Raw genomic sequence first — 17,361 nt, 5'->3', positions numbered from 1 at the left:
AAGCCATATAATATATATATATATATATATATATATATATAAGTAAGAAAAATGAATGATAAAAATAAAGATTATATATACTAATTTTCTGTAGTTTTGTGCAATTATATTATACATAGATGTGCATTTTGTGCATAAACTCTATAATTTATAAATTTTATATGCACAAAACTATACAGAAAATCAACAATATAATACTACACAATCATATATAAAATATAATATAGTATAATAGTATTGTTATATGTAATATACTTTAACTAACACACAATCTAACATATAGGACAGATTTTAAATATATAAGAACAGTGTACATGGGCTATTTAGAAATACATTTGTAATGATGCTTAACTCCAAAACTACTATAAAAATTATAAAATAAATGCATGCTATTATATTGTATGCATATTCAAATAAATTAGAGATTAATAGGTAAAAATCCTGAAAAGGAAGAAAGGAAACTATTTTTAGTTTTTTTACCACTATATTCTATTTAGCTACAAACTATAAAGAGAATAACCAACTGCATTAATGCACCAACTCACCAAAGTGAAGTCCAACCTGCCGAAGATCTTCATCCTTAAATGTTTTATGTATTTTAAAATCATTGCATCCCCTAGAAGCAGCTGAGCTCAACTAAACGGGTGTGCAGCCCAATCGAGCATGCAGTCAGTGCAGCTCTGTGAGTGAGTCACGCAGCCTGGCAGCTCTCACAGTCAGCCACTGCTGCCCACTGCTGCCCACTGCCTGAGCTAAAGCTCATTGCCATACAGCTGCCAGCCCACACGCTACGCAGCCGCTTCTGATGAGACTTAATAAGAGAACTTTCTTTAATAATGTTAAATACTATTATAACAAATAGCAAACAGATTATGTACAAGCAAAGATATATATATATATATATATATATATATACACAAAAATAATATTATATAAAACAAATATATAAAAAAATATATAAAATATAAAATAAATAACAAATATAACTTCAATGCTAATAAATATTATAATTATAACAAACTGCAAACAGATTATGTACATGCAAATAGTTAGAAATGCTATTAAACTATATTGAAATATATTAAAAATGTTTAAAAAAAAAAAATATATAACAATATTCCCTCACTGGAAATGTGTGATTCTGCCCTCATATAGATTTTCATCAACACTTTCAGCTGCTTCAGTTGCCTTTGAGTCTTCAGCAGGCATGGTCCATTTCAGACAATCGATGTTTAATGAAGAGATTTGGTGGTGGAAAGTCAAAACTAAAAAGCCTTGTAAATCTTTCCAGCCTTTATTCGTCTCCCCGAACCAAATCATGATAAATATGATTTTGCATTTCCCAGTGACTCTGAACAGAAAACCTATAACCTGTAGATCGTAAACTACGCTCAATTTAAAGTCAGTGTTGAAAAAACTAACTCAGGCGTATATAGCAAAAACATTATTATTTAATAAATCATTGATGTTCAGTTCATGACCCATCAAGCCTGTCACAACAAAACTACGCTTCATTTGACCTCCAGTGTAAAAATGATTCTCACCATCATTTAAAAGAGCAATTAACCAAAATGCGAAAAAATGTATTTAAAAAGCAGAATATTTCAATACCTGTCAGCTGTGGCTGAAGAATCTTCTGTGCAGCATCTCACAAAACATTGTAAGACTGCAGAAGACAAGCGGCGCTATTTTAGGAGCTGCCGATGACGTGTGCGCTTATAAAAGCCATCGTCTGTTTCAACTACAAAGTCTATCAAAATGTAAAGTATTCCAGTGGGATAAAAACACAGGATGAAATATTAAAACTCAAATTTAGGGCGTCTTATTTGTAGTGAAGTGCTGTGAAGCTGTAAGAACTGCAGTTTTGACTTGCTGGCCATCAGTGGAGACTTCAAGAACATCATGCTCACTTCATCTGATATTGTAAAAAATACCACCACTATCTACTGTAATTACAGAAACACCATATAATTAATCAGTCTGTGAAACATCACACACTAGGTGCCACTCTGTTCCTTTAGAGATGACTGGCTGCAATCCTGCAGATCTTCAGCTGTAACTCGCATGTAAATATCTTCGGTTTTGAAATAACCCACAGTTATTCATGAGTTAGCAGCGAGTTTGTCAAAACACCGATAACACCAGTAAATAATAGTTTGATAATTATGCCAGAAAGACAATATAACTCACTGTGGAGCTACCAACAGTATTCAGTCAGAACAAAACCAGTACAGTTGCTTCTGCTTATTTGAAATTGAAAACTCAGAACACTATAGAGACCACCTAGAAACCACTCAAAACGCCCTAGCAACCACTTAGCAACCACTTAATCCAGAAAGAGTCTTTAGTGTGGATTTTTTGACCTGGACCAGTAAGCAACTACCTACTGTAGCAACCACTTGAAACACCTTTACAATCACTTAGCAACCGCTCAGAACTAGAGGTCTCCACGGAGGACCCGAGACCCGAGGACCCAGGACCCGTACGGGTTCGGGTCTATATTTTAAATGGTCAGCTGGGTCCGGGTCGCGTCCCGGGTCTGTTTAACATTGTGTGGTAATTCCACGAGTCGATCGGAGAACACCGCACCCGCCAGTGATCAGTGACAGTCAGCACTTTGCATATGTTTTGTAACTTGCAACTTGTAAAATTAGGATGAGAAAAGTGTGAGCGGGAAATAAGGTGAAAAAAAAAAAACCCCCGCGTGACCTCACTTCTTGTTCTGTGCGTTTTTTGCTATAAATAATAGCTCAGAGTCTTTATTACAACCAACAAAAGGTTTATTTATTGTAGTTCAAAAGGGTAAACGCAACAGTCGAAGTTGACTCGAGATGCAAAAAACAAAAAAAATAAAAAATAAACTGCGAAGTATTAGTCATCCGTCACCGACCGTGACAGCAAGTAGACTTTTGAAGCTGGAATAATGAGTGGATTAAGAAGGCTCTTTCAGTCTGCAAGAGAGAGAAACAGCTTAACATAGATGGAAATTTATTGGCAAGGAGGATTGTATACATCGCAGTCAGGGAGAAGGCTAGGCTACTAACAGTAGTTAAGCCAAAAAGTTGTTGTTTTTTTCGCATCTTGTTTATTGACAGTTTGCTGTGCAATATGTGCCGATCGGGTGCAGTTGGGTCTGTGTCTTCCCAGCCGGGTTCGGGTCCAACTTTTGAATAATGGTCGGGTCCACGTTGGGTCCGGGAAGTACATTTAAGGCATTTCTCGGGTCTGCACGGGTTTGGGTCCCACTTTCAAATTAAAATATGGGTCCGGGTCGGTTCCGTGCAGCACATTTACGGGTCTACGAATTTTTGGACCTGTGAAGACTTCTACTCAGAACACCCAATCAACCACTTAGCAACCACTCAGAACACCGTAGCAACCACTCAGAACACCATAGCAACCACTTAATCCAGAAAGAGACCTTAGTGTGGGCTTTTTTGACTTGGACCAGTAATCAACGACCTAGCAACCACGCAAAACACCCTAGCAACCATGCAAAACACCCTAGCAACCACTCAGAACACCATAGCAACCACTTAATTCAGAAAGAGACTTTAGTGTGGGCTTTTTTGACTTGGACCAGTAATCAACGACCTAGCAACCACGCAAAACACCCTAGCAACCATTCAGAACACCATAGCAACCACTTAACCCAGAAATAGACTTTAGGGTGGGTTCTTTTGACTTGGACCAGTAAGCAACGACCTAGCAACCACTTATAACACCCTAGCAACCACTTATTTTAGAAAGAGACTTTTAGGTGGGCTCTTTTGACTTGGACAATTAAGAAACTACATAGCAACCACCCAAAACACCCTATCAATCACCTATCAGCCACTCAGAACACCTTAGCAACCACTCAGAACACTATAGCAAACACTTTAATCCAGAAAGAGACTTTAGGGTGGGCTTTTTTGACTTGGACCAATAATCAATGACCTAGCAACCATTCAAAACAACCTAGTAACCACTTAGTAACCACTCAGAAGACCCTAGCAACCACTTAATCCAGAAAGAGGCTTTAGGGTGGATTTTTTGACTTGGACTAGTAATCAACCACCTAGCAACCACTCAGAACACCCTAGCAACCACTCAGAACACTGTAGCAAACACTTTATCCAGAAAGAGACTTTTAGGTGGGCTCTTTTGACTTGCATCAGTAATCAACCACTCAGAACACCCTAGCAACCATTCAGTATACCCTAGTAACCACATACCAACACCCTGGCAACCACATTTAACACCATAGCATTGTGACTGCGGGTTTTACACCACTCACATTCTCTCAAAACATAAAAATCTACTTCTAACAATAATGTTTATCCAATAAAATCAGATTTTGGCCCATTTTTACACTGCCAGTTGTTACAAATCGAACAAAAATGTACAGTATTGCACTGCATTTCATCCAAAAAAGCTAGGCTAGGCTAATAGAAAATATCCATTCCAATCACGTCCTCCTGTTTGTAACTCAGATTCTATTAGGTTCTGCCCTTTCCAGCGATTCCTGTGGGTCAATAATGGGTTTAACTGATGTTCAGGGACAGATTTGCGGTGAGAGAGACACTTCATAACACTTTCAAGCAGTTTCGTAAGAACTACCAGAGCATTTGTGACAGACAGGAGGATATGAGCTTAGACAATTACCCAGAAACAGAACAGGCTTCTGTGGTTTAAAAATCACAACATATGTAATTATGGGTAAGTTTCTCCTGAAAGTGGCTCTGAGACCATATGCTCCTCTCTGATGCCATCAGCCTAGTACTGTCACCACGGTTTGTGGGTAATTGCTGTGATGGATCGCGAGCGTTTCTTGAGATCTACCGCATCCAAAGCAGTCCCAGAAAGCATCTCTTAAACAATGCACAAAGAGAAACGTCTGCTCTTCTCAACAACCACAATAAGAAACTGAAAAAAATCCATAGAGGGAGAAACATCTACTGAATAATTGCTGTGTTGAGTGGAGGATGATGGGACAGCCATCAGCCGTTACATAAGCCAGATATGTTTGTAGGACTAGGACAAATCAATCAGTCTCACTGAACTGTAATTATATCATCAGTTACACAACACAGGATTTGGGTCAGAATTACGTGCAAAACTACACTTTTTTCCCATAAAAACCCATCTGAGCGCAGATGAATTATTTATAGCTTCCATCTTGAAAGTCACATAAAAATGTTTACAGCCACGTTTGATGGGGTTTAGAGTAAAATGCTCACCTGTAACAGTGTCTAAATCAGGACAAAGACAATCCCAGAGCACCATATGAAAGAAAACAGAAAAAATGAAGATTAGAAATAATTTGACATGTTATACTGGGATAAAAATATGCATAACTTTACTTCCAGAATAAAGTGCTTTGAATTCGTAAGGTTGTTTATAACTATGCTTAGTGCAAACTCAGTATTTCCCATTAATTGCCTACAGTAGACTGAAAAATTAATAACCTAAAAATATTTTTGTACTTCACAAAATAGCATAAAAATCTCTTTCATCGAGTTTTGCAGCATTGCTCTTGAAAAGCATCTGTCAAGGGAACTAAAATTGCACAAGGATGCAATTTATTTGAAGTATACAGTATAGTCTGTTTTGCAGGGTTGTTTTCTTTAATTAAATCTAAAACAAACATTTTTGTTAATTGAAATAAATCTGAAATAAATTAAAATATGAATTTAGATGAAAAAAAAAAAACTTAAACTAAGCAAAAATCACCTGAAATAAGTTTATGTAGAAGCACTAAAAACTGGAAAAAAAACAAAAAAAACTAAAAAGGAACTAAAACTAAAACTGAAATAAAAATAAATTAAACCTGAATAGTAATATATAAAATAATGATAATAATAATAATAAAAATTACATAACAAAAAAAGTGCATAATAAAATTACTAAAAATTTAATTAAAATTACATTAAAAAGTAAAATAAAAGCTGATTCAAAATATTGATAAACTATAACAGTATATAAATAGTACTAAAATAACTTGTCTATAATAATAATAACAATAATAATAAATTATAATTAAAGACATTAAATTATAGAATTAAAATGAATTTAAAATAATTAATTAAAAATCATAGTATATAAATAGTACTAAGATAACACTGCTGTCTATAATAATAATAATAATAATAATAATAATAACAATAATAATAAATTATAATTAAAGATATTAAATTATAGAATTAAAATTAATGTAAAATAATTAATTAAAAAGCATTATAGAATATTAATTATAGAATATAAAAAGTATTAGAAATATCTGCTTTGCAGCAAAGTCTGAGTTTAGGTGTCCATGGAATCATGATACAGGAGCAAATATGTTGTAGATATCCATCTATAAATGTTTTTACAGAAAGGTGACGAACTAGGTGTCAGAAGCTGTCAGAAAACACAAGCCGAGCTGTCAGAGCACTTGCTGAAAATCTTCTAAAGCACTTCAGCAAGCTCTATTTTCTGTTCGCCCAAAATATATCCCCTTCCCGTCTGCCCAACATCATTAATAACAGGAACATTCGAGGACAGAAGCTCTTTTCTACTCCTGCCAGAAGAACAGGAGTACAAACACTGAAGGAAACTGAAAAGGTATCTTTAAATAACTCTGGGCTAAAGTCCACATTCTGTCTTCCTTTTAATGTTTCGAAAATGGAGAGAAAACATGGTGAAGTTAGGAATACGATGCAGGCCAGACTCGAACTTGAATCGAGGCATGAGCACCACAGCTTTTATCTTGATGTTTTCTTCTAATTTAACCTAGTTTTGCAAAGTTTGATTGCAGTGCTTAGAATTAGAGTTAGTCTTTTAGTAACTGGACTAGTCCAATTAAAGCATGAATAATCCTCTGTCACTAACTCAAGAGTGAAGAATGCTGAACACTTACTTTCTTCAGAGGATTAGCATCTTTAACAGCCTAATTCTGGCATTAGACAGAGTATCTTTAGTAGGGTTTTTCTTACACCATGTTGTTTATACAGTATGTGTTTGTGTGTCGTTTCTTACCCGCTGCTGAATCGTGGCATGTTTATGCTCCATTTCTCTCTTCTCCATCGCTGAATCAATCACCAGTTGATCCAGCTGTGACAAGATGAACAATCACTCATTGCAAGTTTGTTGTTGTCTCGTGAATTAGGAAAACATGATCATGTTTATTATCCACAGGCACTGGTTGTCTATTTGTCCGTTGTAGCACTGCACTTTCAGATGTGATGGTAAGTTAAGTACTAAAGTCAGTGATGTAATGTGGCTGATCGATGAACTGATTAGACAGGAATCAGATCTGGTCTGAGGTGAATGTGTTTCAGAGCTTAAACACACAGCATCATTTTTGCCGCATTTTGAATGCCACAGCATTTTATTATTTTGAGGGTGGGTTGATTTTTTTTTCTTTTTTGGATGCTGAAAAATGTATCCAGGTTTTTTATAAAAAATGTGTCTTATTGTTAACTTGTATCAAATCATTTTATACTATTTTTTTGTTCAGTTTTATCTTGGTCTTCACATGAGTTAGTGGCAATTTTCCAAACAAAAATAATGCGTGACCTCAAAATTAAAAAACATCAATTAAAATTAGCTTACTTATTCTTATTTAATTATTTAAAGTTTGAAGTAAACAAAATCAATTTACACTGTACAAGAACATTCATGTTCAAATCTTACAAAATGTCATGTCAATAAAAGGTCTGTACATGACATTATAAACTATAAAATAAATGGACTATAAATGTAGAGAAATGGCTTACATTTTTGGCATATCATTTTAATTACATAAAATAAATAAATATTTAAAAAACAAATAATTTATTTATTTACATACTGCTTTTCATTTTAACAAGCTTTATAAATTGTTAATACAAAATTTCTTATTTAATAAATGACATTACAGACTAAATGATAAATGGATTATAAAGGCAGAGGAATAGCTTAATTTTTTGGGTGGTAATTATGCAAAATAAAATATTTTAAATAATTAATGTATTACTGAATTAATGACTATATGCATGCATGTATATATATATATATATATATATATATATACACATACACACACACACACACGCGGACGCGCGCACACACACACACACACACACACACAATTATATTAAATAAAAAAATATTTCTAAAATAATTAATGAATTTGTCAAATAAAAAAAACAAAATAAAAATCACTCTGAGTCTGTTTTTCAAACTTGTTCATTTCAAACTGAATCAGTGTGGCCGACTCTGCCGCCAGCGCTCAGACAGAAATCAATAGCATACATTGAGAACACTGCTCACCTCAGCAGCCAGTTTCTTCATGTAGGGGTCAATCTCATCCAGGAGATTGTAGCCCTGCTGATACAGCGAGTACTGCGCATGCATGAAGGATAACATCTGCACGAGACAGGACAGATACAGATGATGCAGAGTCCACAATAAACCTATACATTTACATACACCATCACTGATACTCACTGCATCTAAGATCTCAAATTTCTTTTTGGCTTGAAGGACGTTGATCTATATTTGGGAAAACAGATTTATATGAAACACTCTTATATGTGACCCTGGATCACAAAAACACGGCTATATTTGTAGCAATAGCCAACAATACATTGTATGGGTCAAAATGATCCATTTTTCTTTTATGCCAAAAATCATCAGGATGTTAAGTAAAGATCATTTTTTATTCATTTTGAGGAATACTGAATTTTTTTGTGAGTGAGATGAATTAATGTATATTCATATTTATTTTAGAACTACAGTAATATCTTCTGATTTCTCTCAACATGGGGACAGGAGAGCTGTCAATCAATAAATTGGAAAAAAAAAAAGTAACTTGCGTTACTTATTTGAAAAAGTAACTCAAATATTCTCTTGTAAATTAAAAAGTAATGCGTTACTTTACTAGTTACTTGAAAAAAGTAATCTGATTACGTAACTCACGTTACTTGTAATGCGTTACCCCCAACACTGATCCTAACAGTCTGGAGATGGAGTGTTTATACGTTACCTGCAGCACATAGTCCAGTGCGAGATGTCGGAAGCACTTGCGGGTGAAGTTGAGGGTGCTGGTGGCTTCCTCCACCTCGTGGGCTTTGTTTCGAGATGCCTGGGCGTTCTTCACCTGTGCGATCTCCAAATCCTCTCTCATCTTATCAAAGTGCTTCTTCGTGTCCTTGAATTTACGCACGTCACTGAAAGCACAGATGGACATTCATTATCTGAGTAGTCTAATGAATACAAAGCTGCTGATGTGGAGGCTTCAATGAAGGTTTTCAGCAAGAAATTTCATTTTTGGTGAACTATTCCAATTCCAGCAGTTTCAGGGTGAGCATGAGAGGCAGTTGTGCTTATTTGAACAAAATATGTCTGAAATATTAATGTTGTCTGATATAATTGCACATGACCGATCAGGTGGAGCTAATAAAAGCTTCATATCGCAGCGGTCTTCCTGAAATGCCATTAGTTTTGCCATATAAATCTTCTGCCCATTGCATTATCAGTGATCACCTGTGATAAATGAATAGGAACCTGCTCTCAAGAATCCCATTATCCTCCACCAGGGCACATTAATTATTAATGAGCTCCGAAAGTCAGATCATTATTTATAATCAGCCTGCGGGAAGCACAATAATGAAAAGACCCTCCTCAGAGAGTGTGTGGTCGTGAACGCTTTCACATTTGCTGATGTATAAATAAAAACAGGCCACGGCAGGGCCACACTTCCACATCTCTGACCTTTCGGAGTGATATCAGCGACTTTAATTTTCATATTTTAATGCATGCAATTTTAACGGAGAGAAGTGCAGGTACTAAAAGTATGATTTCAATAAGCTGCAGCATTTATGAACACATTTTTTTACATGCTAATAAACTTTTATTTTAGTAAGAACTTTAAATGTATAATATTAATGTAAGAAATGTATAGTATTACAATAAATACACATAAACAAATAGTTGTACTGCTAAAATAAATTATTATTATTATTATCAGTGAGTTTAATTTTCATATTTTAATGCGTGTAGTTTTAATGCAGAGAAGAGCAGGTACTAAAAATATGATTTCAATAAACTGCAGCATTTCTGAACTCATTATTTTTTACAACTAAACATGCTAATAAGCTTTTATATTAGTAAGAACTTTAAATGTATAGTATTAATGCAAAAATGTGTATTACAATAAATACACATACAAAAATGTGTACTGTAAAAAATATGAATATTATTATTATCAGCAAGTTTAATTTTTTCAATAAACTGCAGCATTTCTGAACTCATTATTTTTTACAACTAAACATGCTAATAAGCTTTTATATTAGTAAGAACTTTAAATGTATAGTATTAATGCAAAAATGTGTATTACAATAAATACACATACAAAAATTTGTACTGTACAAAATATTAATATTATAATTATCAGCAAGTTTAATTTTCATATTTTAATGCATGCAATTTTAATGGAGAGAAGAGCAGGTACTAAAACTATGATTTCAATAAACTGCAGCATTTATGAACACATTTTTTTTTACATGCTAATAAACTTTTATTTTAGTAAGAACTTTAAATGTGTAATATTAATGTAAAAATTATAATATTACAATAAGTACACACACACAAAGTTGTACTGTAAAATAATAATAATTATTATTATTATTATGATTATTACCACCAATATTATATTATTTAAATACTTCTTAATTTTTATTTTTTAAATACATTATTGCAATAGTTGTTATTATTATTATTATTTGTAGTCATGATGATATATATAATCACAATTCTATATCATATATAAGCAAAACTGAATATTGAGACTGAAAACTGAATAAAGGAAAAAAAAAAAAAAACATTAACATTTTAAATCACAATCAATTTTTATCAGAAAAAAATGCAATAAGATTTCTTCCCAATATCAATAGTGATAATATTGATAAAATTGTGTTATGCTTTTCAACATGTAAAATATAAGTTCCTTATCAGAGTAAGTAACACAGCAGTGTATAAATATAGTCCAGTAAACTCACTCTTTAACAAAGCTGTGCAACTGCTGCTTGACTGATCTCTGGGCTTGATCAAACAGGATCTGAAAAACACAAAATAAAAATAAACATGAATAAAAATGCCACTCTAGTTTGAACAAATGTCATCAGAGTATCTCTTTATCCGGTTTTATAAATGAATATGTGCAACAATAGACAAGCCTATTTCATAAGAAAAAACAGCCAGCAATAGCTCATTTATTAGGAAATGTTGACCAGTCAACATCCTATATTAATCCAGGAACAACATTCTTATCAACAAATTACTGTTCTATGATTCAGAAGGTAAGGTTAGCACAGTATTTCAGACCAAACACCCACAAAAAATGACTGATGACCCTGAGAAAAAATGGGAAATTGGAATATTGCATGTACTGCTCCACTGTCAACACTAGATGGCGCTCTGCATTTGTTTAATCTGAGCTGTATGGGATGTAAACCTGTGAGTATGACCTCCCAACACACACATCATCATCATCATCATCATCATCATCACCACAGCCCTCTGCCCCATTGAGATTCAGCCCAAGTCTCTGCACAAGGACTGAGCTGATCTCGAATGCCACGCTGCAGCGGCTGAGGAAAAACAGGTCACTCTTGGCAGGGCATGAAGGAGGAGAAAGAGGAGATGGAGCAAAGGAAACAACAGAAAAACAAAGGGAGGTGATGCAAGATACTTTGCTTCAGTCACATCCACATCAGCACAGAAGCCATAGTCTGACTGATGATCCCACAGCGCTGGACCTTCAGGGCTGATTTACAGACTGCAGGAACACGTCTTACTATGATTGTAAAGAATCAAACGCATATTTTCATATTTGAGAAATATTCAGTATTTATTACTTTTGGGTTAAAAGGTCAAAGTATTTTTTCTATACAGACAGTCTCAAATTACTTGAATTAAATTGTTCACATCAATTTATTACTGAGGTATCAACTATTTCAAATAAACCTCCCCTAAATTACACATACAAATAAAATGTGTCAATAAAACCATACAAGTGGGCAACTCTCACCAAGAACCAAAAACTAGGGCTTGGAAATATGATGTTAAAATCTGTTTATATATTTACATTTATATATTTTATATTTATATGATAAATATAAGAAAGATTGTTTCAATATGAAAGGCGTAGACTGAATTTAAATAAATTGATATAATGTGTGTGTGTGTGTGTGTGTGTATATACACACACACACACGAAGACCTATATAAAGTTCATAAAGTGAACACCAAATATGTATTATTTAAATAATACAACTGATTATAAATAAAATTATAGATTTAGATATACTGCATGCATTTATTTTGACAACAAAAATTAAATACAACATAAATACATTTCTAAATGTATTGTTAAATAACAAAATTCAATATAAATAAATAAAATAAAAAACAAATTCAATATAAATGAATAAAATAAAGTTAAGTAAAAAAGTTATACATACATACATACAGTGCCGTGAAAAAGTTTTTGCCCCCATGCTGTTTTAAATTTTTTTTTTTTTGCATATTTGTCACATTTAAAAGATTCAGATCCTCAAGCTAATTTTTATATTACACAAAGATAATGCAAGTAAATACAAAATGGAGTTTTTAAATGATGATTTCAGGAAACTTTTTCACACCACTGTATATATATATATATATATATATTACATAAAAAAAATCTAAAGTTAACTGTGTGTGTGTATTATATATATTTAGAGAGATAATGAATATAATTTTGAAAACAGAAATTAAATGAATAAATGTATACATTTATTATTTAATAACATATTATAAATAAATTAAATTATTTATTTTTATTATTATTAAATTTTTATTTTTTTCAGTGGTTATTTTGGAGGAAAAATCCACCAAGTGTCATTACCTGCAGCTTTTCCTGCAGAACTCCTATCCATAATGCAAACATAATCCCACTTCAACAATTACCTCATTTTACTGACAACACAAACAGGAATATGATCTAAAAGAGTTGTAGTCCAAACGAGTCGTTCGTTGTAGTTTTTGAAAAGTGATTTCTGTTAAATAAAATATCTCCTTTTGAAGTGGACTTTGAGCTTTGTAACTCTGCAGATCTTTTTTATGCTCAAACAGCAACATTAGACTAACTAAAGTTGAAAAAGTGAAAAAGCATAATAGGACCCCTTTAATATAATTTATACATTGTTATAAATGTATATATTGTATGAATTTAATTTTGATAACAAAATTTTTTATATAAATAAAATGTGCATTTGAATAATACATAAACAGAATATAAATAAATTAAATTATTTATTTTTATTATTATTATTATTTAATTTTTTTCAGTGGTTATTTTGGAGGAAAAATCCACCAAGTGTCATTACCTGCAGCTTTTCCTGCAGAACTCCTATCCATAATGCAAACATAATCCCACTTCAACAATTACCTCATTTTACTGACAACACAAACAGGAATATGATCTAAAAGTCAGTAGAGCTGTAAAGCCAGATTCTGATGTTACGCCCCAGATGAATACATTTAAAACTAAGCGGTTCACTTCACTCTTTCTTAGTGGGGGTCGGTTTATAGCTCCATAAAATCTCGCAGGGCCCAAATAAGGTGCTTGCTGATGAAGGCCGATGCTTTTGTGCTCCTCTGTGCCTCATGTCAAGGTTTACGGCATCCCCTACAGTTAGGCAACAAAAATCCCTCGATAAAGCACAACACTCTGTTTTTCGAAACGCTCATCACTAAACAGAGCTCTAATAGATGTCAGTGACTTATCCTGCATCCAAACGGCCTTTAAATGAAGCAGCAGGTTCTGGGAGACCAAGAACCCAACCGACCGCCCGTCTGTCGCAGCAAAGCCCGTCTCGTTCTTTGGCAGAAAGGGAGAGAAACGCCCTGTGTGTGGTCCACCGACTGACATATTGTGGTTTAATACATTTCCAAGTGATAAGTGCGTATTTAATCTGAGCTCTGTATGAAATAACACATAATATACAAAAATATAAAGAAAGAAAAAAAAAATAACAAGAATGCAAAGCCTCTACATAAAATAACACATAGTTCATTTAATTTCATTTATTAATAACAAATATTTAACATTTTGATAACAGAAATTAATTCAATATAAATACATTTAATTAAACGTGTAATATTAAAAAAATTAATAATAGTTCTAATTTTAGTAATAATTTTATATACATACGATTTTAATATGCATTTTTATTAATAACATTAAAAAGTTATATTTGTATGTATGAATTTTGACAATATAAATTAAATACATTTTTATAAATATACTAAATAAATAAATTTGACCTATTTATTATTTAAATAAATAAAATATGTATTTTTAAATACAAAAATTCCATTTAATAACAACAGATTATTTAAATATAGAATACATTATTTATTAAATTATTAATAAATAATAATAATTACTTTTCTTATTAAAAGAAGGGGTATTTCATGCATGAATGGTGATAGGTTTGTGTTTGATTTTGTTTTCCCGCCTATCTTGTATTGTTTTTCTGAACACATCTGTGTAAAAGTCAAGAACGTGTGGCTATGCTGAATGATGTCCTGACTGGGCTTTACTGTCGCGTGTGCTCTTCCTGTGCTAAATTCCCCTGCATTTCCTGCTCTCTGCACACAACAGTATGAAGGGCTAACCAAAAGGTTAACTATACCCACAATGCCAAAATGTCAAGTAACCACACTGATATGCCAGTGGGTTAGCGGCTTTTGTCTCTGCACGAGATTTAGGACAATCTGTAAGAACGTGAGGCTCATCAAATACCTCCAACATGCAAAAGCCCCTCATTCACCCTACAATCCCTTCACCCGCTTTCCAGACAATTCCTGTATTGTTGGGATAAAGAGCTGAGGAAAGAGTTGGGAAGTTATGTCATTTCTCATGACATAACTTCCCAAACAACTCCCTAGACACCCCTCTTTCTTTCGAAGACCTTCATCTTCACATACTATCACAGCATTTCACATCGCTGTGGATTTTCCAGTTTGATTCGTTTCCTTCCTATCTCTCAATAAACATGTTGTCCTGAAATCAGGTAAATTCCATTCATTCTATTATCTCTGTTCCGATGCAGAAAAACATCGTTCCATTTAGGAACATAGAAATGCCTTTTCTAGCAATATACAAAATTCACAAATACAATGTGTAAATAAATTCTGTGATAATGGCTGTCTAGTATAGACAAAAAATGTTTAGTTCTATTTTAAATTAAGTGATAATAAAATAGATAAATGATAATTTCCCCCCAAATTACATTTTTGACAATAATACCAGATTTTCCCCCCATAATTCAACATCCAACATTCATTTCTCAACAACAGCTCTTATTTTTATTTTTTATTTTTTTTAAGTTACCAAAATTGTGTAATCTATCATCTATCAATACTGTAGATCAAAAAAAAGTGTTTATATGAAAAAAATAAAAAAGCGCTTAAAGTTAGAGTAAATTATTACTTTTATTCACATTTTAGAATAATAAAGTCATGAATTAACTATGAATTAACCCATAATTCAACATCCAACATTCATTTCTCAACAACAGCTCTTATTTTTATTTTTTTTAAGTTACCAAAATTGTGTAATCTATCATCTATCAATACTGTAGATCAAAAAAAAGTGTTTATATGAAAAAAATAAAAAAGCGCTTAAAGTTAAAGTTAAAAGTTAAAATTATTACTTTTATTCACATTTTAGAATAATAAAGTCATGAATTAACTATGAATTAGTTTAGTAAAATTTTAACTATACACATGCATATAAATTTTCATGTAAAACAATTTTATTTAAATATATATTTGCAAAGAAATATTCAAGAACAATTTTATATTTATCCAAAAAAATAATAATTTAATGCACAAGCCTATTCAAATAGAAAATGTTTTAAATGCATGAAAAACATGCAATCATTAATGCAAACATTTGGACACGCCTAATTGCATTAATATACACCATATATATATATACAGTATTTATGTATATACACAGTTAAGGTCAGAACTATTAGTCCCCTTGGTAAATATGAGCAAAGAAGACTGAAATGATATAATTATATATATATTAATAATGGAGGGTTGTTTCATCCCTGTTGTCTCACTGTAAGTGCTCTTGTGCACTGATGCATGTGTTTGTCTTTCTGCATCCATTTATATAAGTGACCCTCAAGCGTTCATGTTTATACCTCACTGCACACACTACTCAGGTGCTGCCCAACACACACACACACACACACACACACACACACCATCACAGCAGGATTCAGTTCCCAGCCCTCTGATGACCCTGCCCATTAACCTCGTTTGCGATGTCATTTCCCCATGTGGCTCTGCTGGCCTCTCTAAAGACCCAGTGCTCGCTTCTGGAAAGAGCACTTCAAACGGGCAGTGAGTTCACAGACAGACGGCCTGCGGTGCACAGGTCAGATTTAACACCTCAGTGAGAGCTGGAAAACAACACACTTATAGAATGAGCAGATGAGTGTTAGAAACTAACAATAGTCATGTCCCTCCCTAACACGTGCTGCTTAGAGCTTTCCAAAGGAAAACAAGACAGATAAATTAATTAGTCAGACTAATACATTATTACACATGAAAATTCAGCAAAACCCTCCTCATCCATTTTTTGTTGTTGTTCAGTAAAGCTATAAGGTTATTTGTTGAGTAGAATTTGTGGAATAATGGAATTATTGATGTTACATTATACATATAAATATAATACACACACACACACACACACACACACACACTATAAACCTTTCTTCAGATCAGCGCACTCATTTTGTGAAAAACAACCAAGCAATCTGAACACATTTAGACAGGAAGTAGTTAGTGTGACTAATTCATTAAAAATTAAGCATATTGCATATAATTCCCATATGTAATATAATGTATAATATAAATTCATTATTAATATTGTAATTTATTTGTAATTAATAATAAATATTAGTTTTATACAAAACACATAATATTAGTATTATACATATATGAAATTGTATATACATAAATAATACATACACGTAGTTGAGAACATATTTTAATTAAATTTTTTAATTGTATATAAATACATATATTAAATTGTATGTACAGTACATAAACTATACACACACACACACACATATACATACACACACATAAATATTACACTATACATTAGTTTAGTTCTATTACTATATATATATAAATATATTATAATTCATATATATAATGATTATATATAATATACTTTAAATATATTAATATTACAATTTATTTTTACTACTTATTATCTACTTATAACTATTAAATATAACACACAATACTTCAGTTTAGTTATATTACTTTATTTTAAATATATAT

At 32.5% G+C, this 17,361-nt stretch overlaps 1 protein-coding gene across 2 annotated transcripts in view; it reads right to left on the bottom strand.

Annotated features, from left to right (window-relative positions):
- LOC107714984 (arf-GAP with coiled-coil, ANK repeat and PH domain-containing protein 3-like) overlaps positions 1–17,361 on the bottom strand; it is a 70,419-nt gene that overhangs the window by 15,228 nt on the left and 37,830 nt on the right. For both annotated transcript variants that reach the window (XM_016520988.1, XM_016520987.1), the window contains exons 5-10: positions 11,004–11,062; positions 8,990–9,173; positions 8,452–8,496; positions 8,275–8,370; positions 7,000–7,074; positions 5,223–5,234 (exon numbers count right to left, since the gene is read on the bottom strand). In XM_016520988.1, coding sequence (XP_016376474.1) covers positions 5,223–5,234; positions 7,000–7,074; positions 8,275–8,370; positions 8,452–8,496; positions 8,990–9,173; positions 11,004–11,062 — 471 coding nt within the window. The remainder of the gene's footprint in view (positions 1–5,222; positions 5,235–6,999; positions 7,075–8,274; positions 8,371–8,451; positions 8,497–8,989; positions 9,174–11,003; positions 11,063–17,361) is intronic.

The sequence above is a fragment of the Sinocyclocheilus rhinocerous genome, unplaced genomic scaffold, assembly GCF_001515625.1.
Source record: "Sinocyclocheilus rhinocerous isolate Xijiao unplaced genomic scaffold, SAMN03320098_v1.1 scaffold28, whole genome shotgun sequence".
NCBI lineage: Eukaryota > Metazoa > Chordata > Actinopteri > Cypriniformes > Cyprinidae > Sinocyclocheilus > Sinocyclocheilus rhinocerous.
Note: the sequence above shows the minus strand (reverse complement) of the source record. Positions and strands in the feature narration are given on the sequence as shown.